Source organism: Aythya ferina (assembly GCF_964211825.1).
Source record: "Aythya ferina genome assembly, chromosome: 10".
Lineage (NCBI taxonomy): Eukaryota > Metazoa > Chordata > Aves > Anseriformes > Anatidae > Aythya > Aythya ferina.
The window spans coordinates 16,395,573-16,421,501 of record NC_140306.1 but is presented as its reverse complement, the minus strand read 5'-3'; the positions used below and the strand labels follow the sequence as shown (position 1 = coordinate 16,421,501).

The 25,929-nt window shown below is 37.7% G+C and overlaps 1 protein-coding gene across 14 annotated transcripts in view; it reads right to left on the bottom strand.

Annotated features, from left to right (window-relative positions):
- The window catches only part of ATP2B2 (ATPase plasma membrane Ca2+ transporting 2), a 419,442-nt gene that overhangs the window by 169,453 nt on the left and 224,060 nt on the right, over positions 1 to 25,929 (bottom strand). For all 14 annotated transcript variants that reach the window (XM_084531458.1, XM_084531464.1, XM_084531465.1 and 11 more), the window contains one exon: positions 7,030 to 7,512. In XM_084531458.1, the coding sequence (XP_084387584.1) occupies positions 7,030 to 7,228 (199 nt within the window). In that variant the 5' untranslated portion in view covers positions 7,229 to 7,512. The remainder of the gene's footprint in view (positions 1 to 7,029; positions 7,513 to 25,929) is intronic.

The following is a 25,929-nucleotide window of genomic DNA, read 5'->3' as shown; positions in this document are numbered from 1 at the left end:
ACCAATTAAAAAGCTCAGCTTTTCCTTTACCAGCACAGAAGCCACTTTGATACATGTGCATGCAAGCATACTTAACAGAATACCCTTTTGATCCACCAAGCAAAGGACTAATTGCCTTTTTCTGAGGAAGCACCACTTACGTAATCCTGCTCTGCAATCGACAACTGACGTAAGTGCCAGAGTTTATGAAATCTAAAAATTATTTCTCCTATCATTACAGACTCTGTTGCTATAAAGTTAAAGATCTGACCTCATTTTTTTCACGTAATAAATGAACTAGTTATTGCAAACCACTTTCTCTTAGAATGAGACTACAGGTTTATCAACTGCACCGTATCATGGCAACTTTCCATCACTTACTACTTTACAAAAAGGAATGACATACTGTATTGCATCATCGTATTTAGACCAAGGAGAATCCTGTGGCACAACACAGCAAGGCAAATATTACCCTACAATTAACTCTTCAGAAAGAAGGAAGGAATTGCTTTTTGGGGTCAGACTTGCCTTTGAATTAGAGCATATTGCAATTGTCACTGAGCTAATTACAGTGAAGAAACCTTTAGACCTGAGAAAAATATTGCACCTATTTATTATTCAGTTCACCTAGATCTGAGATGCAACAGCAAAATGTCTATCTGTAGTCAGTAAACACTGCCTGCATATGTTTAAGGTACTGTCTTAAAGGGTAGGGGAATTCAGCTAGCATGAGAATAGCCTTTTTCTTACAGAGTAACACCTGCCAAAGTATGACCATCATCGAAAGGAAAACGATCTCCTGGGTAATCACACAAGCAAGTCAGCACTGGTTTCAGAAAATCTCTGATGATGGCTACTATAACAGGCAGAAGACATTCACTTGCTTTCTTCCTTTCCTAAATTTACTTTAAGGCAATGCAGTTTCACACAGAGAAGCTTTTGCAAAGTATTTAGGAATCTCAAAGGAGCAGGTGATCTAGCTTATATTTATTTTACAAGCTTCATGGGGAAAATGCATCATGCAATATTTCCCTAGTTTTCTACAAGTAAATGAACAAAGCCAAAGTAAATCAGCAAGTGGCACAGCATGCCAAAAAACAGAAACAAAAAGAGCAATGAAATTGTACTTATCACTTAGAAAAATCTAAGCCTTTCATTTGAGATGCTTGTGTTTGGGTAACCTTTGGAAGAATGTTTGCTGTTCCATTACACAAACAATGGAAATATGAGATAAGGAAAATAACTGCAGTTGCCAAGAATGCTCCATGCACTGAAGTCATTAAACATTTAGATATTATTTTATAGACATATAAGATGCTTACAGCAGGAGTCTCAAATGTACAGAACACGTCCATCCTGGGTTTCTGTGGATCCCCAGAACGCAGGGCAGAAATCCCAAAGCTGCACTCATGTCCGTTTGCATAGCACCATGCTGGTACACCCACCCATCGAAGTACAGATGTGTAAGAGCCAACTTCAAGCTTGCTAAGGCCAAGTATTACAACTTTAACAGGCAAGTTATATAGGACTTTGAGACAGTACTGTGAGCCAAAGCAAAACTCCTACTTTACATGTGTTATTAACACAACCATCTTGCCTAGATCTTTTCCATCTGTTCACAATCTTGAAAGACCTACCAGGACAATGGCATTTAATGTGAGCTTGGGTCAGACCCAGCATTTATGCACAGAACAGACATGCAAAGAGCCAGATAAATAATAACTGTTCTACAGCAAATGAGCAGGGACAGGAGTCATCCCTGGGTGCAGAGGGGAGGCCCCATGTTCCTTCCTGTGCTTTCTGCCCATCCTGAGGGGCAGGCACCAACTGGGCCTCTCCAGTGATGACCCCCAAAGATACAGGCAGAACACAGAATCCTAGAAGGGCCTGAGTTGGAATGGACCTCAGCTGGTTCCAAGCCCCCTGCCAAGGACAGGGATGCCACCCGCAGGATCAGGGTGGTTCCTTCCCAGGCAAAATCTCACCGCTAAGCCCCATGAACACCCTGGGTGCCTACAGGAGCATTACAAGCTGTTTGTGGGGACCTGAATGGGCCAGCACAGCTGACAAGGATTTATTAAAGTGAGTAGGGAAAAACGTCAGCATATCACAGGCCTTACCAGCTCAACCAGGTTTCATACTGCATGAATAACTAGGTGAAATATGAGCTTAAAGTTTGCTAGTTTTTTTTTTTTGTTTGGTTGGTTGGTTGTTTTTTTTTGCAAGGTAGGAAAAAGAAAAAGAGTGTTCCAAGAGGGGGAACCCTTACAGGCATGAGCTGTGACAATAAGGAAGGCTTTTTGTTGCGGGGAAAGACTGTTTCATTGTTTAAACCAAGCCTTCCATAGGGAGAGAACATGTACAAATAAGGACTAGATGTGTACTTCGAGTTTGGCTGCTGGCCTGACCATGCTGGCAAACTGGCCTGAACTGCAAGTTATGTTGTGATACCACAAATAAGGACAAGGATTTAGGCATGGCAATCTGGAGAGAGGATGAGGAGTTCTGGTTTAGGGTGCTTTGAAGAGGCTGCTCTGAAGATTTTGAAAGTACTTCAGCTCAGCTCCACATCCAAATTCTTAAAATCTACTTTGGGAGAGCTGGAACATAGCTTTTAAAGAACAAAAAACATTGTATGAGTAGAATAACATTCTGACCTTGAATTCTGACCATTTCCTGACAAAAAATCTGACCTTGAATTTAAATGTTTGAGAAAATCTTTAATTTATACTTAAACATTATAAAACATCAAATATTGTGCGTATTGTGCTAACAACAGCTAAAACGATGCTACTATTAATTTCTTAACTTTCATAATATTTTTTACAGGGTGGTGTTATACATTTCAATCTCTGGCAATCCACTATTTTATATTTCTATTTTACACTCACAATTATATTTGGCTCAATCAAGTACTTTCTGTTCCTATCTCATTTTTCTAAGTTCTGTACATACCTGTAGCTAATATAACATATAACAATTGAGTGGTGTACCTAAATGAAATTCAGTATGTACTTGGCAAGATTCGCTTCAAAAAACAGAATATTAAGTTTTTAACAGCATTTTTTTTTTTTTTTTTTTTTTACAAAAACAAGCTTGAGGAACTAAAACTAGCTGCTAATAAAAGCAACTGGTTCATGTGGTTGTAGCCAGTCTTGCTTCATTTTTTACCTCAGTTATATTTGTAAAATACTTTTCAGATTGTATTAATTAAAAGGAAATACTCCTACAGTTGGCTTCATTGGTACTCAGTCTGTATGTCTTATATGGTGAATGAGAAAGACAGAGATCTTGCATCTTAACTAAGGACACTGACGGGGATAAAAAGTCAACTTCCATGCTAGAAATATTTTCATTTAACTGCTAATTGATACTTTCTCTTGCCATGAAATCTTGATACAGTATCCTAAGAGAACTAAAGCTTGCCAAACAAACTTTCATTTTTCGTATTACAAATAGGTTCCAATGGTTCACATAATAACGTTCTCACAGTACACCAGATCATCTCTAAAATCTTTTACCTAGAAACTTTAGTTACCTGCAATCTATCAGGTAGCTACTCAACACAAACAGAACTTCTTTAGTGCTGTAACATTAACACCTATAATATATAACATCTTTTGGAGCTGCTGCTTCAGGCCTGAAACACAAATACAGCTGATATTCCTCATAGCACAAATATTACATAGGTAATGTAATATAGGTAAAATAGCCTTTTCTTTACACTAGAAAAAAAAAAAAAAAAAGAAAAAAAAAAGCATAATTGTTCACAGCTTCACATTTCCTGCATATTGGCAATTACAGCATACAAGTATTTCAAGTAAGAAATCATGTAAGTTAATTCACTAACATATTCTTAGAAGGAATAAACATTTTTGTAATATGAAGGGAATGTAGTTGAGTAACTTAGGGTTAATTGGTACATACTACATGAAACTGTGGACAAAAAACAGTTAACATTCTTTTCAGGAAAGAGTGCATTCCAGCCTTATTTGGTATTCATCCAACTAACTCATCACATTTTACCAGCCATCCTTTATAAGGTATCACTAATGCTCGAGTGGGCCTCAAAGACTCAGATTGCACATAAAATTATACAACTGTCATCCTGGCTTGGCCCAATGGTGCATTCAACGCCATTTTGCAAAATGACAGATAGCTAGATCCTGCTTATTTTCCATATTACTAGAATAATGAAAGTGAAACTAATCAATATTAAAAAAAAAAAAAATCAAGGAGATATGCGTTTGTATTTCTTCATACAACATATTTCCCCAGGTTTGGGGCAAAACAAAGTCACATCCAGTGACTTCCAAAAAGGCACATCCAGTATAAGTGATTGATTCCACCAGTCTATAGGAGGTACATCAAATATTAACATAAGAAATGAATTGCTGAATAAACCGAGCTAATTGCTACTTCTTATATTTTCTAAATATCAAATCGGTAAATTCAGATTAGATCACATTTTGGAATATGCCTGCTTTAATATCCTTCCTCTGTTTGAGTAGCTGCTAAAGTTATGCTTCAAAAATGACAAAAAAAATATTTTATGAAAACAATTTCTGAAAGAGCTAAACCCAGGAAAACCAAATTCAACAGTCAAGTCCTTTTTGCTGTTTCATTCATATTCACCCAAGACTCTTGCTCAGCAAGACTTTGGGTTTATTGAAACCCTGCAGTAATGTTTCTTCTCTTATTCTTCATAAAACTGTATAAAATCTGCAGCACTCGAAAAAAAAAAAAAAAAAAAAAAAAAGCTCTATGGGAGGATCCATTATGTACATCAATAATAATTCATCTGTAGCTCATGTCTGCCTGATGTCAAACAAAATCCCCCTTCCATAAAAGAACCTATTTTGTTTCCTTCCTCTCAGAAAAGTTACATCTTCAAGAATATCCTCCTCACCATATTGTGACATTCTTTGCCATGCTTAGACACAAGAAAAAGCAATGGCTAGGGATTTATGCCTAAACATATGTTTGGCAGAAGCCTCTACAGTTTTTCTTCTGAATTGTTATGGATATTTGCTCTCAGACAAAAATTTCTGAGTTCAACATGACATTTCAGAGACTTTTCCTCCTGAAACTATTTTTCCAAACAAAACAAATAAAAATAAGATCAAAGCTTAATGTGATTAGGAACATCTATTACACGATCTAATTTAAAATTAAAAACCAAGCAGAGTCCTCATGATTCCAAGGCTATGCTGATTGCCATTCGAAGCTGGAAATGTTTCTCCCTAATGCAGAAATGATGAAGTGTATGTAAGGCTCAGAGGAAAGTTACCTTATCTGAAGTATCAGATATAGATTACTGATGGAGTCAGCATGCCACACTAGTTGGAGCCATACGCTCTGTTCCGATATGAGGAATTAAGTTTCCCTGATGTCACAAATTGAACAGAATGCAATTAACATTTCCTTTGAAGTTCACATTGACCAGATAACCACTAGAATAAGTTGGCAAAGCTTCAGTGAAGTGCTCTTGGCTCACACAAACTGAGACTTCACCTTCAGCATTTTATAACCCACTGAGGGATATTGGAGGTGCTGAATCCCAAATGGGATATTTTTAAATCTGTGTTTATTCCACCATGTAAATGTAGGGATCCTGCACTTGTGTCTGGAATTCCCCAGATGCATCATGGATGTGTCAGAATCATTGCATATTCCCTGAGGAATTGATTACCTGGTGGGCAACAGCTGTTAGGCTGCTCTCTGCAAGGCTGATGGACATCTGGAAATCCCAGACAGGGGGCACAGACCCTTTTTCCTGCCTCACTCCTCCCACAGAGAGCGATCTCTGGGCAGGACAAGGTATTTGACCAAGACTAGAAAATGGATGTTGAATTATAAAAGGTTCCACTTGCCACTAATTAGAATACAAGATGATGCACGAATGCTAAGTCACTATTGGAGCTTTGCTGCTCATCTCAATACAAAATTAGTTTAATAATCCTTTGCTGAAAAGGTACTGCTCACAGTGTCATAGTTTCTAACCTCTAAGAATTCTGACGTTGTATAAGAACAAGGACAGGGCCATAAAGAAACTTTTAATCTTTATATGAAGATTAGGTATTGGTAGCTGCTCCTTGGGATTCTTCAACTGGTGTAATTTATAATATCACATTATGTGACCCTACAATGGATTTACAGTGGATAGATGTTTATGGTTACACCAACAAATCAAGACTCTATAGCATTTAAACAGAAAAGGTAACTAAATGATTGATTTTTAAAAAGGAGAGGATGAAACAAAGCTAACATTTCTATTTTCTTGAAAAAAATATTTTAAAATTAACATCTTGACTACTTTACAAAACAAGATAAATATTATAGATTTAAAGATTGTATAACTTCCAAGAACACTAATAATCTTTGGAGGTGAAAATACAACGATTTTAAAAAACTAGACCAATGATTGCTGACCAGGTAAAGAACACCAGAGGCACTTAGAAGAATAGATACTGAGAAATTATGAATGGTATTATTAAACACAACTAAGGAGCATAATTATAAACATAAGAAGCCCAACTAATTAAAACATTGACATAGTAATATGTTCGTAATGATCAAAATCATCTATGGTGATAGAGCAAGTCAAGATTAGTAACCACAAAATATACACTACATATTGATCTAAAAAGTAATACAACATGTATCTCAATCATTCATTTCATATTCTCAAGAGGTTTAAATACCCAGAAACTTTTGAAGCACTTAGTATGCATCTGTTTACTCCCAAAATGTAGGAGTGTCATTTTAACGCTATGAAAAAGGTGCTGATGTTTGTCTGCATTTTAAAGAAATAATATATTTACCTGTTTGAATAAACAAGTCCTTTTATTCTCATGCTAGCTATAGCTGTAGCTAGACAAATGGGTGACTGCTTTCTTCTTTCCCTGAAGATTTTTTGTTTGTTTCTTGTTGGGAAATAATGGCAGCACCATGAGAACTGTGATAAGGCTTTAAATGAAGCCTTTCTTTAACTCTCTGGAGAGCATTTATGCAAAGCCCCCAGATTTAACTGAAGGAAAATATGCTTACCTTCTGTTGGTGATGTCTTCAGATGTCTGCAGAGCCCCTCTGTTTCCCCATATGTCTCTTTAATTTTTACTACTGCTTCTGTTCCTCGAAGTTCCATGAGGGAGCGCAGTTCTTGCAGTGTGCACCCAAATTCTCCTGCATGGTTGGCCTCATTTCTTTGGTTCTTGGAATAAAAATCGCTATTTGTCATGTCACCCATTGTTGCTGATTATATTGCTCCACTCGTTATAGTTGATACAAGCTTAAAATTGTTTAAAAATTGAAGGAAAGGAATCTCGTATCCCAACCTAAGCAATTAGAAAGAATCCAGCGTGTCCAGTGAGCTGTGTGGAGAATGCCTCTGGTGTGCAAAGTGACCCTGGCCGACTGGTGGTCCACAGACTGGCTGCTTTCAAGGCTGCAGACCAGCTCCACTCCATTCACCACTTCCCATTATGCAGCACCCAGGCTGTAGCATCTACATGGTCATTTCTTCCTCTGGACCTTTGGGAACAAACAGAAGGCGCTCATTAGAAGAGTGAGCACTGCTGCTTTACAAGGGTGATTTCAAATTCATTCTATCATTGCAATTTGACTTGTCATTTAAGAACAGCTATGGAGAAACACTGTACAGGTCTTCTGTAAAATGCTGCAGGTGGTCAAAGCGAGCATCGACAAGGATACCACTAGCTCTCACCAGATAAAGCTCTCTACACCTGAAGCACCAATGGCAGTGTTGCTTACTTTAATCAAGTCCCAAGAGCACCTGCTAAATGAGATGGTTCATAAATATTAATAAGAAAGTGATTAGTCCCACATGCTGGATGCACCTTGAGTGTGTACTCTGGTTCGTATGGCCACTGCAATCCTTCATCCCACAAGAACACAGACTCTCTTAAAGGCTACAGAGTAACAAAAAACAGTTAAACCATTAGCTTTAATAACGGGTTACAGCAAAAGTGTTTTCCCGCACAAGGACAGAAAAACTGGTGGAAAAACTAGAGCCGCCTGTTATGAAGTCAGAATACATTTGCATACATTATATCTTGCAGCATTGCCTTCTGCGGGTGTAAACGCAGCCCAGGAAAAAAAAAAAAAAAAAAAAAACTCAATCATCTTGGCCTGAAGGGCCAGAGCTGGGGCGATCCAGGGGCTGCTCCCACCGACACACACCTGCCAGCACAACTCAGGGCGGGCCTATGCCTGAGAAGTCATATTCAGACCATCTGGGAGACAGCTGATTACTTGCTAAAACCAGCCTTTAAAACACATCTCCTCTTCCCATATTCTAATGAAGTTGGTTTAAATACTGCTGAAAGCAGCTATTACACTTGGCACAGAGTTTTCACAGCAATTAAAGGTTTCTTTTTTGCCTCAAGTGGGTTAGTGCCTGCACACTGTCTAATCTATAGGCCTCAGCCTAGTTTGCTTGTGATTAAAAAGGTCTTTAAAAGAGCATACCACCAGCCCACTGGCAGATGAACCTGCCACATTTTGAACTTTCTAGGTACTGCAGTACACATCATGTGCACATACAGAGGATCCCAAAGTGTTTCAAGCCCCACATTTGTGCAGTAATTGAGATCTCCTGCCTGCATACCGTAACACACAGGCTTAGTATTTCCACTGCACTAACTCCCTTGCCATCACTCTGCATGGGAGAATGATCAAACCCACTGCATTCACTAAGGCCTCGTTGCCTACAAATACATTATCTGCTTTAGAGACGACTAGTTCACCTTCTCCAGGGAGACATACTGAACCTCTCCTCTCCTCCCATTTACAGATAGCAACACAACATTCCTAAGATTTCAGGGGGGAAGAAAGGCCAATGTTTCATTACAATATTATGGAATGCAGTTGAAATAGCAGTCAACTGCTACATGCTTCTTCCACCCATCCTATTTATTGGCAGATATTCTAGTGCTACGAACTACTGCCAACTTTCATTTCACTTATTGCTTTTCAAGTTCACAAGAAGAGAAGAATTTCAGCACAAAGCATGGCTTACTGTGAGCAATAAAGAAAAACTGGAAGTGGTAATAAAAAGTGGCCTTTATTTGCCAAGGAAGAGCAAGGAGGAGATATCCTGCCCTACCAACAGCACTCAGCTTTCCATGCTTGCATGCCAGACAACGTTCACAGTAACAGTTAATTTCAGGGTAACTTCTTACGTACACCATGCAGAAAGAATAACTTAGAGCAAACAGCAAGCATAAGAAAGCCCAGGAAAATATTGTGACAAAAGGTGGCATCAATAATAACTAATGTGACAGACTGCTATGTATTTCCAGTGGGGAGGAAAAATAAATAAAGATAAATAAAAGACAATCCATTCCAAAGACAAGTACACTTAAAGACCTTGAACACTGTCTAAAACAACCACAACACTCAAAGAAAGCAGCAACAAAAAACAATACACCGTTCGCCTAACTGACAACTCATAGGGCTTTATTGGTGCTATATTATTTTTTCCAAATCCTCCTCTACTAAAAGAAAATGAACAACACAGCAAAAAGACAATGATTACCTTTTTCTGACAAGAACCCCCTGGTGATTTCATCAGTGATGTAAAAAGTACTGAACTTGGCATCAAAGATGTTTTCTGCACTGTTTTTCTGTAGGATGAGTCCACCACTCTCAAGCAAAGCATCTTCTTTAACTCACTGTGCCATCACTATATCTTAATTTTTTTTGCTTCTATTCCTAGAAATTCCATTTGTTATTTGCTAGCCACAGCAAGACGTTGATGTTGCTTTTTAGCATGTGCTTGAGTCATTTGCCTGCTTAATTGTTTATATTGCTTTCAATTAAATATTAATCAATAAACAACAAATATGAAGGTTGTTCTTCCTTCAGTGCTTTAATAACAAATCCCTTAGAGTTTCTGCTCTTCATGATTCACCTAATGCTATGGCACTAGGGAAAAATCATCTCACATTTTTGAATGGCAGATGGCAATATATAGAAAGCACAAAGCATGACTAACGTTATTCACTGATAATGCACTTCTCTAATCCTGTGGAACAAGATATGCCAGCTTCATTCGATCCTTGAATCTCTCTTATGAAAAGTCCTTTGGAATTTTGCCAGATTGCATACCAGGTTAACATAACTGACACAACCACATGGCCACCAAGTGGTTAATATTCTTATAACAAAAGCTGAGAAATAGAAAATTGAGACTGGTATATGGTGATACTCCCCCATCAGTTGGGCTACAGGATTTATGTCATCTGAATAGATTAAAAAAACTACAAGTGAGTGAAATTTACAATCTCTTCTACAAGAAATCCAACTACTGCACCAGGTTTAGACAGAGTCTTCTGTTTGCTGTTTGGCAGGGAGGACATGAGGGAATTATTTTACAATGCACTCCCAAAACCTTGATATTTTCACAATGTGAATGAAGTACAGGTGAACTACCAACACTGATTTAAAACAATCAGGTGATACCTGTACATTTTCAATCAAAATGAACAACTCACGTTATTCAGGAATAGTATCACAGAAAAACCCTCACTGATTCAACTCAGATTAAATAACAGACAGCTGTTATTTTGCCTCAGAGGAGGTACGGACCCAGACGCACTGCAAAGAGAAACAGGCACTTCTAAACTGAGTCTGATCTCTTTCTAACACAGATGTCTAAATTAGGTGAATTGAATTTCATGCCAGGGGTGCCTACTTGCACTGGTTATACGGCACATCTGCATAAGTAGTTCACAAAAAGACATCCAATGCCACTTGAAAGTAATCCACCCCACTATGGTCTAAGCTGCGTGGGGAATGAAATGGGAATGACATCTACATCGTCGGATGGCAGTAAGTTCAAGCAAGCTGCATGTTTCAGCAGCAGAAAGTGCACTGGAGGTGGGAAGTAACCAGGCAGTGCATGTGCGTCTTCTTTCTTGCTCAGAGGAGACCTATGTTCCCTCAGAGCCTCCACAAGAAAACTTGTCAACCTCTAGCCCAAGGCCTACTCAATCTCTTCAAACCCAAAGACCGTCATCTACAGTTTTCTACAGTGCCATCTTCAATGGCACTAATTTATAAGCAATTGCATCCCAGGCCACATAGAGCCACCTCCCAGAAGTCAGGGAGCACAGCTTTTGACATCATTCTAGCACACAGTGATTTCCTCCCCAGTTGTATGTATTTGGTCTCACCATTCCCAGTGGCAACAGTCTGTAGAGAACTTCTCTACAGAGGATTGGTTTCAACAAGAGAGAAATAAAAATCTCCAGTCTTTGAAAAACTAATTTCACAGACATTGTGATGTTGCCAGTCATGTGGTTCTTTCTTTTTTCTTACCAATGCTTCTGAAACAAGCTTTAGGAACAAGAAATTTAGCTAAAATTTTCCTAAAGCATAGTTTGGCAACAACTGTGAAAAAAGGAAATAAAGATGAAAGTTTCCCACTTAGATGCATTTCAGGTACCAAAAGACTTCACATTCTTGAAAGCCTGAGTAAAATACTACGCTTATTTTTCCTCATTAAGTGGTCAGAATACAAGTCGTCACCTTGTTATAAGTTATGTTCCAAGATGTTGTGGATTTTTGTTGTACAAGTGCACTACAAACTACAGTCTCTCTTCTCCCAGGTGCCTGTATCTTGGGAAACAGGCTTCCATTCCTGTAGAGCCCAAGTCAAATATTTTTCATCTTCTAGCTGCTTAAAGGAAATGCATGCCAATTAAAACAGAAGCAATTTGGAAGAACTAACTGCAAGCCTGCTGGGAAAACTATACTTTGATTTCTCTGATCAGGAAAAGTCTCATCTTGGAAGCCTGTAAATATTTTTACAGTATTAGAATGATTTCTAAGCAGATATCACCACCATGTATTCTGATATCTGATTTCATTTGGATGTTTATTAGCAGAAAAAAATAGTAGTAAAGTAACAAACCAGCTCCTTAGTTTCATGAGATTAGAATCACAAAACCTGCATTTCACAGTCCTTGAAGGTCTGGGCAAAACACCTTGACATCATGACAACTCCAAAAATTCAGGCTACATTCATAATTGGTCTGTTTTCTCTAAATTATTAATCTAAGGATATACTGACTGATCTAAGAAAAATGACGATGAAGGAATTACCTGCACTTACAAGAGGAAGGATGAAGAAGTAATCGCTTCTTCATGGGTTGGCAGAGGAACAGCCACAGCAGAGAGATCAGGAAACCACGGTGCCATTCACTCATTGTGCAGTTGGGAAGAAGGCATACTGATCTGGTTCCCCCCAAATGATACTGAGAGGGGTTAGTAGTTCCCAACCTGTAATTTGTGGCATTACTGTCACTCTAGGATTATTATTTGGCTAAAGATACAATGCTAGTTGCTCCCTTGGGACATGCAGAGACCTCCCAAAGCAAGAAGAAAAAAAAATGCTGGATATGTCACATTTTACTGAGTGCTAGGTATTTAGTCAGATTTCTCAATATCCGTTCTATTAGAGATATCATTCCTTGATAAAATAGAACTGGAAGCAGAATTAAGGGAATTTTCCCTGGAATCTAAGCAAAATGGGCTGAGTTTTTTCAAAACCTCAGACCTCAATGTACAGCATGTGCTGGATAAAACCAGCAACAGGCAGACACCGTGCTGGGGAAGATGCAAGACTCAATGGCAACCTTCTGCAAGCTGGAAAGAGCTGAGAAAGAAAACCCTACCCTGCTCCACACAAGTCTCCAGGTGAGTGAAGTAAATCCAGCTGTGGCCCAGTTGCATCACCTCTTACAATTTATTGCTCTTCTCATAATGTCAAAGACAAAATGCTCATCTATTTGTGAAAATAATCTTCACAGACAAGAATGAGAAATGGCTTGTTTATCCAAGCAGCCAGTGAAACTATTCAAATGCATCAAACATGCTCAAACCCATACTCTCTTAAAAAGTGATTTTGAAATTTAATTATCAGGAATGTACAAGATGCAGCAGAACCCAAGGAAAACTATTATTTGAATAAAAGCAGGCTGGCACCTTCAAAAGAGTGAATTTTTTATTTAATATCTGCAAGCAAGGAGAAGATGAAGAAAGGAATTGAACTTTGCAGCTACGTGCTGTCTGAAAATATCCTAACTTAATCGCTAAAGAATTTCATGTTGCCTTAAGTTAAGAAAAGAGGTAAATAACTCATTCGCAATGAACATCCAGGACTGAGAGACATTTGTATGTTCCAACTACAAAACATTGGAATCTCTTCTACAATGTTTCATTTAGAATTCCCCTGCTAATATGACATAATGACAACAAAGTTAAATAAAAAAATAAGAGCCTTTTTAAATCCCAGACAACTATCTAACAAATATCATTACAGCCCCTAAATTATTTCAGTCCTTTCAGTATGAATCCATGCCTCCAGTAAGCTTGTACAAATGTTGCAATCAGGTAGGATAAAGAAAAATGATTTCCTGTCTACTGTATGATACTGCTGATTATTTGAAGGCAAAAGAGACACGGTCACAAAATAAATCTTTATTTAAAGGAGCACAAAAGGTCATTAGTTTCAGTTAAACAATAAGTCTATTTACTTAGGACCTCTACCAAGCAGAATCAAATGCTTACAAAAATTTGCTGTTTTTTTTTGTTTTTTGTTTTTTGTTTTTTTTTTTTTTCTGTGCTGTACCAATATGCTGAGGGAAAAGTTAAAACAATTGTGAAATAAAACTACCTCTAGTGCCCTGTTATAGCATGCAGTTATTCAGTCTACAATTTGACACAAAGTCTGTTTTCTGCCATTACTCATGTAAATGGTTGCAGCAAAGCCAAATGAACTACTGACAGGAAGAAAAATACTATTAAAGGAATCAATTCAGTCCCATTAAAGTCAATGAAATTACTCTATCAACGACTTCTGGGGGATTGGATCAGACCCTGCAGATGAAATCCTTCCTTCACTGACGCCAGAATTCCACTGTTTATGAATGCTGTTAGCAGACTGACTGCAAGAAGGAACCATGTTTATTATCCCTCATCACTGAGCACTAGGCTGAGTGGCAAAATACTCCTGGCATGGCTATGCAAAACCACCAACACCTGCTGTCCACAGGCACTGCTGCATGGGACCAGAGGACTCACCAACAGCCAGTGCTCCCACTGGTGTAGAGCCCTACACATCATTAGTGATGCTTAATGGGGGGAAATAATTTCCTATGCAAAGAAGTTTTCTAGAAAAGTCTGTACTGGCCACAAGTTTAAGCACCCTGTTTCTTGCTGATACTAGTGGGGATTTATTTTATTTGCTTTCAGTGATAAAATTAAAGGTTATTTTTCATTAGCTATTTATTCTCCCCCAAGGCTCTAATTCCGCATTGCAAAGTGGTTACTGGGTTTCCTTTATTCACTGTCTTCCCGTGCAATGCACATTCATACTCTTTGTTCAGTGCCAGAAGTACAACTCCAAAGACCCATTCTACACCTCCATAAGCTTTAGAAAATGCATGTTTTCATCTATAGCTGCATTGATTTGTACAGAAACTAACACAGCATAGTTTCTCCAAAGAAGGCCAGCTTCCAAACTATATTATCAATTTAATCTAAAACACAGCTGGACAAAAAGCTAAGCATATTCAGACTACCATTAAATAAAAGAGATCTGGAAAAAATATCAAAATCAAACGCACTGAAAACAATAGCCTCCCTATCTAATCTTCATACCTTAAGACTAGGTCAAGTACTATGGTAAAAACCTCTGCTGTTCTCAGTAACATCTGAACCTCATTTTACATTCCTTTCTCAAACTTTTGAGCAATGTTTTACAGAGACTTTTTAATCTTAAAAATTGAAAGTAATAAAGCAAATCTTGCACGTGACCGAATCATCCTTCAGTCTTTTAATCTTAGTATTATACAATTCCTACAGGCTGTCCTTCAGTCTGTAGGCTCCAGAGGATGGAGTCCAACAGCTATCCTGCTGCCAGCACATGGCGACCCTCTGGACACCCACCTCAGGACTGCACCAACCTACAACTTGTTTGGAGAGTTTTTAAGAGGGGACAGAAATATTTCCAGTATTGGTCAGCATTTTGTCACAACTGTAGTCTCAAATGCAGAAATATATTTTATTTTTAAATAAGCTGGAGATAAATTAAGGCCTCTTCCTGCTTTAGTTGGAAGCAAGAAAACACATTCACACATCCCAGGAAGCAGCACTCATTAGTGTCATGTATGATATAATTTTGATTGATTACTGTTACTAAAAAGCAATCATTTTTCATAAGGGATGGACCCACAGGATAACAGAAACTAAAAACTGAGGAAAACGTGATCAGCCAGCTGCAGCAAAAGGTGTTTTGTCATTCCTGTTCTGGACTCAGGAGGTTCTAGGGCCCAAATCAAATCTTGCTTGGTCAATTGGCATTTCTTTACATCAGCTCAAATTGCAATGACAAAACCAGAATAAAACCTGAACAGACGTCAGCAGAAAGGTCATGATATACAGGTCAATGGTTTTCTGTACCTAATGAAAAGTTAGTGCTTAGTAAAGGAAAGACAGGAGTTACATCCAGCATGTGAAAGTCCCAGAGACAGCTATTTTACATCTGTTTAAATAGCAGCTTTCCCGGTATGGGTGATTGCTTATTAATTAAAAGAGTTTCTTCTAAAACCTCCTGGAAATAGTTTGCAACACATACAATCCACGTACAAGGTTAAATCCAAACACTTACTTTATGCAAAAGACCTTTCAGATTTTACCATTTAATTCCAAACTACTATACCATGGTCAGATGTGACACTCAATCCTAAGAAAAACGTTTTCAATTCCACATAGCAACCCAAAGGAAAAAAAAAAAATTGCTATGCTGTTTTTTTCTTCTTCTTCTGTCAGCATACATCACATAAATTAGCAGCAAAAAGGATTGGTTGACTAGTTGACTACACTTGGCCACATCACTCTTGAAAAGTAAAGAGAATCCAAGTACATTAACAAAACATAGCCAAAAGACGGGAGAGCTACAGCGTGACCTTGCCAAAACAGAATCAGATTGCTGTATTTAGCCAGTCACACTTTATTTCAGCCTTATATAAAAAATATTTTACCTGAGTGACTTCAAAACCAATAGCAATGGAGAAAAACATTTTTTCGTGTGTTAACACTTTTTGGGGGGTGTTAAGACTTTTCAAGTGTTACTCAAGAAAAAAGAAAAAATCCTCTTGCTAGCAGCAGGGCCAGCCAGTGTGGAGTACAAGAAATCATAGTGGCAGCTGAAGTCAGACATCATTACTGTCAGTCAGAAGTTGGCAGATGACTTTACAGCAAATGAAATGCTAGAGTATGATTCAGACCTCTGTGGGAAACAGCTGGCCCAGGAAAAAATAAACAAACTAAAACCCATCAAACTTATCCTGCAGCCTGCATCTGCAGCCCTATCTTCTCCCCCCTTGGTTACCTATCAGAGGTATCTTATAACACTAACAAGTATTTTATAACACTATCGAGTAAAGATATAAAGCCATAAAAGCCATTTATAAAACCAAAGGTTTTAGTGTGGCACCTTTGATCATGAATGAAATTCACAAAAACCAGCTTCCATGCAAACAAACTACAAGCAGAATAATGAAGAACAGAAAAAAAAAATCAACTGTTTTTTAAAAAACAGTTGTTATAAATACACTGTTATTTATAACAGTGAACGTATACATATATATATATATATGTGTGTGTGTGTGTGACGAGAACTGGAACACACATTTTTTCATATGCCCTCTTCTTACAGTGGCTAGAAGAGAAAAATGCACACTATAATCCATTTTTCTGAACAAATATATAGATATATTACTTTTGTTTAGAGTAAAAACAATTTAGTACCTTTGTCTTTTAAAAAGACAATATATATATATATATATTTTATATAATATCTGTCTATTTTATCCTTGACATTGAATACAGTTCTCTAAAATGAGAGCAGAGAGACCAAATTATAATTACTAGCTGTGTTTGGTGCTATAAGGGCCACTGGAGGCAGACTTTTTTTTTGTTCCCTGCATATTTGAAGGCATGAGACCATTTCAACTTCTTTGGCTAGAACCTTGGAAGTGTTACATGCAGTAGAAGAACATCAGCCATCGTAAGTATCTTCCTTTTGGTAGGTGGGCTTTTTATATAAATAGCTTATTTTAGACATCACATATCATTGATCAGGACTCAGATATCCCATAGATGCCAGTCACAGAATGACCAACTGCTCTACTCCAACCACATACCACTCAAACATGATGCCACTACTTCCCAGCAGTAGACTACCGACGAGTAAAAACTGCACACACACACACACAGAAAGTTATAAAAACTTTCCTTAAATTTCAGATTGCTCTTAAATTCATCCTCAGAATTCAAGGGCAGCTTGTGAAAGGATAACAAATTTAAGATCTAACTTTAAAAGGTTCTGAATTACTAGAAAATGAGGCTACCAGGATTTTATCAGTCCTAGTACATGTATTAGAATTAGGTCCCCAATAAACTTAAAATCTGTTTAAATCTTGTTTCTGCCACTGAACTCTCAATGCATAATTATACAAATATGAGAAAAATAATCCTTTAGCTATGCTACATCTTATAGAAAACAAGTTTGATGGCAAAAAGCAAAAGCTATCTTTCTTCAGTAAGATGTTTCTATTGTACTCAAAAAAAAAAAATAAAAAAAAATCCACAGAAATAGTTTGTACAGTCACATAACATTTTTCTTTAAAGAGGGGAAATTACCTATGGTTGCTCCTGAACACAGATCCAAGCCTTCAAATTCCCAGATTCAAATGCAAATGTCCTCAACCTTGAGCACACACAGATTTTGCAGGTAAAATAAAATTAGAAAAATAAACTACACCTAAAAGCAAGATTTGGCTAGATTCCTTTCCTAGTTCTTTAGGAGCACAGACAATAGAGCTGAAAAAGACTGAGTAAGCCCCCAGTCCATCCTCCTGTCTGCAAATAAGGTCAAGAGCCCCTGCTTTTTCCTCCCCTGCATAGCCAGTCATTTGTGTGCTTATTTCTATCACCTGACAAGAAAACGGATGTGATTATTTGGCTCTTTAATCAGGGGAGAAGAAAGGGAAGTGTTGACATAAAGACAGAATCTAACATCTTCAAAGAAATTTGTAATCAATAAGAAAATCAAATATAAACATTTGTTCTCCACAGCAATTTGTAACTGTGAACATCTTAACCACAACAAAATAGAAGCAGAGCTACTGGAGAGAGAAGTCAGCACCACATAAAGCCATGTGAAAGGACAAGAGGAAAAAAAAAATCCCCGCAAGGACTCGGTTGCACAATAGGAACCGTCAGCCAAGGTCACTCTTAAGAAAGAGAGCAAAAGAGAGCATCCAAAAAGGAGGTTTTAAATCTCAGTGGGCATTAGCTGAAAGACACACAGTGATGTTCTGCAGTGATTTTAAATAGGGCATTCACTAAGGATTAAAAGTATATCAGTCAACTCCATCATAATGCGAATTTTTTGCTAAATGGTCTCTGCACAGATTATTCTTACACAGGGAATCAAAATGCCGTTTTGAAAAATAAATGACAAATTAGTTTTACACAAATAATATATATGTACAGCCACAAAAATGGCATTGGTCCTTTCTCCTGAGAACAGCTGAGAAAAAAATGAGAAACATTTAACACCGGTAGAAGAAAAATAATGGAAGAAACGAAAACCACTGCATTGGGGCTGACAGATTGAGGAGAAGGCTGCAGAGGGCAATCATTGCCACCTGACTGCGGCTCCTCCGAACCGGCAGAAACCACACCTGGCCCAGGGGAAGGCACTTTCCGGACACGCATGTGTGTATGGAAGCTGACACACAACAGGGTCATTAATCCTAAAAACTGATCAGAGAAAATAAATAGAGTTGGGAGCAAAAATTCAGAAGCAAAGTCTTCCTTACATTCAGCTTCAAGGAAAGCATTAATTTTAGCAAGCGGTTTTGAAAGGAAAAGAAAAAAAAAAAAAAAAAAAACATTCTTCCCTCAAAACTGTATACGGTACAGACACTACTCTTTTTCTGCTTCACAGCAGCAACATTTGGAAAACTACTTAACCTTTCTATTTTTATCTGGGTGCATTCAAATTACCAATAATGTACAACATGCTGTAACAAAACCACTGATGTAGGGTATAATTTTCCCTGAAGCACATTATCCTAGCTGGTGGCTCAGAAAAATAAGCTGATAAAACAGCAGCAGACATCAATTGATGGATAAAAAGTGATCACAGCCATGTAGAACACTGCTGCCCAACCTTAAAATCATACAATTAGCTAAAAAATATAAGTAGTAGGACAGGACATACGAACAACCGTACATTATCTATGGGGTCATACTAAAAATCCTCCTACAAATCCTCCTCCTGCACGTTTTTAAATAGACCATCAGATTATCACCTCACAATTTAGCTATTAACACACAGATTTATTTTAAAGCCATCATCATGCCTGGTACTTTTATTAAATATCTTCTTCCTTGTCAAGTTCAATCGGGATCTCATCCTAACCATGATGAGCTTTTAATTTTCTGTTCTATTAATAGCAACTTAAAAATAAAATGTTCTCTTTTGAAACTATAATGCTGTAACTTCTTCAGGGGCTGCAAGGAGGAAGAGAGAGATTAATCTTCCCACTCTGCATCTCTTAAACTGCTTTAGCTATCTGCATATATGGGAAAAATCAAGGGAATGAGCAAGAAATGTGAATTTTCTCTCAATACCTGAAGTATAATTCTATATAAGCATTTTGCTGGGGCTACAGAGCAGTAACAGGGAGTTATCAAAATACAGCAGATAAATAGTTTAAGAGTTTCCATGAATACTCTCAACAACTGTCTTGCAGGTCATCGCTGGATAATAGATTAATTAATGACATAATTAGCTAAAGGATACGCAGACTCCTATCCAGCAAAGCCCTTCAGCAGATACTCAAATTGCAGCTCAGGTGGGGTCCTCATTACCTCCCTGGCTGATGAGGAAAGCCAGAAAAGTCAGAGATGAGTATCATGGCACACTGTGGCCATCTGACATGTGGACCAGGCTGCTCCAGCTGCTTTTTTTCTTTGTCCTCCTTCAAGGGCAGGAGAACAAGGTAAAGACAAAGCCGTTTACAAGGAGGAGTAACAGCTCTCTCAGGCCTGCTGGAGTACCATCAATACAAGGTACACGTGCTGCAGCATTCCCTTTTACCATTATACTGCAGTGCTGCTTTCACTTGTGAGGAATTAAATCAGTCATGTCAAGTCCTGTGCTATCACCAGAATGGTGCAGAGGAGGAAGGGTTGGTGACTGCTCTTTGGTGTCCACTTCCACCAGTGGAAAACAGGCAACAGACCCTTGTACATAAACAGTGCAGAAATCGCCAGCATCTGGGCTTTTCCACAGATCTCTCTGACCTGCCTAGCTTAACAGTGTGCAAACTGATACGCAGACAAGGCACTGGCCTGCTTTGAGATTTATTTTCTGTAACTGTCTAAATAAAATGATTGTGACCTTTCTTTTAGGATATGGGCCTTGCCACAGCTATTCAAGCCTATCTTTATCTAAAGATTGGAACACTGAAATGTGTTTTAATGAGGGATAAACTGAGACCATCTGGATGTCTCAGCTGCTACAGAGCATGATTGTTTGCTGATTTTAACCGTGTCTCTTGCAGAGAACATAGACCTGTGTTACACAAAGTGCACTAGCGCAGCTTGATTTCTCCTTGTAATCAAATGTGTTGATCCAAAATCTATTTCCAGCAAATTACTTGTCTGTTTTGGGAACAACTCCCTCCTCATCTCTTAACCACCATGATGGGGACAAGGAGAGACAATTGAGTTGAGAAGGTGTATTTGTAAGAGGCTGACAGAGAGCATTCTCAGAGAAATCTCCTACTTTGGAATCTGACCACTATGTTTTTTACAACCATAAAGTAGCTGCCAACTTTATGGATAGTGTGTTAAGACCTGGACTTAACAATGAAAAATTATAATAAAAAATAAATTTAAAAAATGATGTAAAAATGGTAATTAATTTGTCACTTTTATATGCTGTTGGCATTAGGTCAATTTGTATTTATGTAATTTTTTCAAATAAAATAAAACAAGCAGGGGGCTGAACACAACCCCCTATTTTTCTGCATCAGAAGACTGCAGGCACTACCATTTTATGAAAGATTCTAATTTCTAAATATCCTATGTAAACTTCACAAATACTTTTGACCAAACGCCGTCCTTTCAGGTTGGGGATGCAACTTATGTGTAATAATTTCTACCAAATACTCAGCCAACATGCACCATTAATGATTTGAGATTTAAACATTTTGTTTAAATTCGAGTGTTGTTAATTATACATTCATCAAAAATGATACCTTAAACTTCCTATTCCAACCAGATCTGAAAATTAAAAAAATAAAACCAACAACTGTTCTTGTAAATAGAATTACTCTAGGGATACTGAGATCTTAATAAATTTAGCACATTTTTAGCATATTTTTTCTTTACCTTTTTTCATCTAAAAAAAGTTTCTGCAAAGAAATGTGTAGTCTGTTGGTTATACGTCTACAAAAGTGAGTCAACGTAGACTGTTCTGGCTTTTGACTAGAAAGTGATTATTTGAGAATGAAATCAAGTCTTGCCTTCATTTCCTACCAGATTATCAAGAAATGCCTAAAATGGAATTTTTGTAAAAAGTGTCTTGAGACATTTGGAAGAAATATCCCCATAAAATGCTAAGACAGATTGATTACTCCCAGTTTTTAAGCTTCATCTAGTACCAGGGTACACAGCTTTATTGATTTGTTGGGCTCCTACTTCTTCTAGGAATAAAAGTTACTACAGGAAAATCATTTACTACAATACTTCCAATTCCCAATTCTAAACCAAAATGGTACTGATAAATCTCTGAATCCTCCCTGTCAGCTAAACTTCTGAAACTCCCTATCGCTAGTGATCATTACAGATTTACTAGAAAGTGAAGTCTCTTAGTATGACACCAAATCCACAAATATTTGACAAGTAAAGGATTTCCAAAAGAAATGCATACATCATCATAGATGTGGATACATTTTACAAATGGACTAATAAAATTAAATCTCTCCTTCTATGGGTAGAAATGGTAACAAGGAATTACTCCTCTTTTCTCTTAGGTTCTGCAAATATAAATGCTAGTGTTGAACATGCCTGTAATGCAGCTAAACTCAGTAAAATGATTAATCCCATCTACAATTTATTGTGTATGAGGTGTAACAATTTAACACAATCGAGTCTTAAATAATGGGATTTCCATGACAGACCTTAGAACACTGTTGAACTCAAACTCCCTGCACTGATTTAATACCTGATATCCACAAATAAACAAAAAAGATATTCCAGTCATTTCCAAATTTTTTATTCTAATCAAGTCCCACATACATTCAAGAGAAGCAAATTCACACCACCTGACAAAAGCTTTGTTTTTCTTGATGTTTAATGGACCCATCAGAAGTAATTCACACATCAGAGAATTAAAATTACCATACTTTTAATAATTTTAAGCAGTCTCTTAATTTTGTTTTCAAATCAGAAATATAGGAGGGGTAGTACTCTCAGCACAATCTCTAGAACAACAAAAGGAAATTTTTGTCAGTGCACCAACAAGCTTTGTGTGTTTAAATGGTATTCACCTCTAAAAATAAAAATATAAGGTTATCTCAGAAAATTAACAAGACTAATCAAAAGATTACCTAGGTCTCTGATTTGCATACACCTAACCCACATGCTATCACAAAATAAGTATCTAGTCAGCCCTTGATTTCAGTGAGCAACTCAGCCAAGATGGGGATTAAACAAGACACCAACTCATTCTACAGGTATTTAAATCTGGTAAATCAATGTAAAGCTTTTATAAGTGAGTATTTAAAATAAGCATAGCTTTATTCACATATGTTTGCATGTCTTGTTTTGCCTTCTTTAGAAGTGAACAAAAAATACTTTCTCAGATGTATTCCTTAATAACCTGATATTTATCTTGTTTTTCATAATTTCTTGTAGGAACAAAACTTACCAAGTTCTAGCATAACCATTTTCAAAAACAAACAAACAAACAAAAAAAAAAAACATATGTTCTCATTTTCAAAAATTATTTTTAGCACTTGGGAGTCTACATTTGTAGATATACACAGAATATACAAGATATTTCCATTTCTTTAACAGCAACTCAAGTGACCTGCAAGGAATTACAGAAGTAGAAATAAACAGAAGTAGTAATAATATAAATCTAGGATTGAAACGTCACTATTTTTCAAACCTGCAATTCCCTACTGTCTTCCTACGTCTGCCAAAAGCATGTACACCTCATTTTAACAGACTGAAAAACATTCCTGTAGCACTCTGTGTACTCATGCTCCTCATTTACATCACAGTCAAAGGCACTGACACAAGAAAATCTGTGTGTATGCTCCTGTTTATCTGTTTCTCTGGTTGACCTGATCTGCCACTTGCAAGCACACAAGAACGACAGCTTATTTGCTGAATCTGTTTACCCCGCTGTCATTCAGATGTAGTACAATGCTTAAATAGGCAACAGTCAGATTAATATAATTGAGGATGCAGTTCAGAGAGACAGGAAGTCATGCCGGAATTGCCAAGCGCTTATTCTCTTATGATTAAAACATCCCTGGGGTTATATCAGCATAAAGAAGAACCCAAATCAGAGATGCACAGAAGACAGAGGACCAAAAGACATGAGCTTTTGCTTTTCAGAACAGCTCACTGCTTCGAAAGGAACAAACATGAATCACGCAAAGTTGCCATTTTAATTGCATAAGCAAGGCTTGTGAATTTGTCATTGCTTTTGACAGATTTTTTTCCCAGAGTCGCATTATAACCAGAGCTAGGCTTCTATTGCATAAGATAACTCCTGCACCAGACTGAAAGCCCAGCAAACAGATACAGAAAACTCCTTAAACAGCCTTTTTTCTTTGACTCCAGTGATATACAACTTCTACATGTCTGCTATTCCTGAACAGATTAGAAACACTCTGTCCAAACACAGGAAAAGCAAATAATGAACAAATCAGTGACTGAATAGGATTTAAAGTCCTCAGCACCACAGGACTGGCTAGCAAAACCACATTCTTTGGAGCAGCATTGCTATTCATCATACAGGAAAAAAAACAGATATGCATATGACAGAGAGCATCCTCTAGAGATCAGAACACCATTATCACAGATGGCACGCAAAGAAGTAGAGTAATGTTGTTGATGTATCAATTTGTTTGAAGTCTTTCGGTCCACTTTCAATTAAGCTATTTCATATCTCAGTGTTACAAATTGGAAGGTATTTCCTTTTGAACAATTTGACCTCACCCACAAGTTGCCAAAAAGGTCTGAAGAACAACACAAGGAGTGCAATGTTGCTGGAGGAAAAGGGTTTATAAAATGTGCCACTACCTGTAACATTTTGTAGGTATATGCAAAATGCACAGAGGCAGAAGTCCTGTGCTGCAGCTAGAGCTGCACTACAGCTGCATCCTGCCAGCTGACAAGCAGTGGCTTGGGGTTAAAATTTACTACAATGATTTAAGTGACATTTGCCCTACAGTTGAGCCATGCTACTCCTACTAAAGCACACAGGTATCATCAGTGGAATTACACTCAAACTATTTCTGTATTTGTGCAAAGTTGATCTTCACCTTTTCTCTATCCTAGATTTTGATTTCCCATAAGTGATCATGGCTGGCCCAATTCTACTCTCATTTACATCAGCTGGAGCCTTACCATCCACTTCAAAGGCAATGGATTTAACCCAGTATAGTTCATTCTGATAAATTCATTTAACAAATGGATTTTGAGCAACACTGCAGTTTTGAAACAACTTCTACAAGTTGTGTGTGTGTGTTTTGTTTTTGTTTGTTTTCTGTTTTTGTTTTCAGCTTGCAGAGCAGGTTTGGTGCTCATGAACTAAACTCGTTTTTGAGGAAACAAAGTGGAAGTCCCGCTCCAGGTTCACACCAAAAACACTCAACACACACAGATCTGAAACAATTACAGGTCTTTGGAAAGCTTCTAGTCACATGTGGGGAGCGCTTTCTGTCCAGAGGCTCAGGCTGAATCTAGTCCGAAGTGAAACCCCAAGCTTGCATACCTACAGGGGCCTCAGCACTGATTGCTTCAAGCTATTGATCTGTTTCTAATGCACCGTGTGACTTGCTGATATAGACATGTTTCAAACTCTCATTCTACGTCTTACCTCTACAATATTTTTATTTCTTATGCCATCCTAAATAATGCACTCAGCATTACTGGTGATCATGACCCTCTGTGTCTTATCCACAGATTCCTGTTGGAACCTCACAGATTACCTTCTTGAATTATAGCCTCAGAGCAATGCTTACAGGAACTGAATCTTACTGTTTAAAATTTTCTCTCAGAATTAACCTTCCACTTTTTTTTTCCTACACCCCAATGTAGGGAATCACAGATCCTTAACAGGAAGGTAACTGCTGCTAATGCATAGTGCAAATATTTCAGGCTTTAGCCAGATGAAATTCCCTTAAACAATTATATCCTGAAAGTCTTGGAAACCTCCTGGCTGAAGGAGCATCTCAGTCTGCCAGTGAGATAGACCCCTGGCAGTAGGATGGAGGTCTCTTGACTCTCAGACCAGCAGCTCCAGAACCAACCTCACTCTGCTCCCACCCTGACCTAGTCTGGGCTGGCTGATTTCCACCTGCAAGTTGATCCTATCCACTAAGGCCTCTGAAGAGCCAAATGAGACATCTGTAAGGCCACAGAATTATAATTGAGACTTACTCTAACGATTTTCCTTTAACAAGGGAGGGAGAAGAAGTTACCTCCCACTGTTTATCCCTGTAGCCTTAACAGCCTGCCTTGTGTTTTAGAAGTACCAAGTTTATATTAATTGAGAATACATTTTATCATAGCTCATTTTCATCTTTTTCTGCAGTTCAC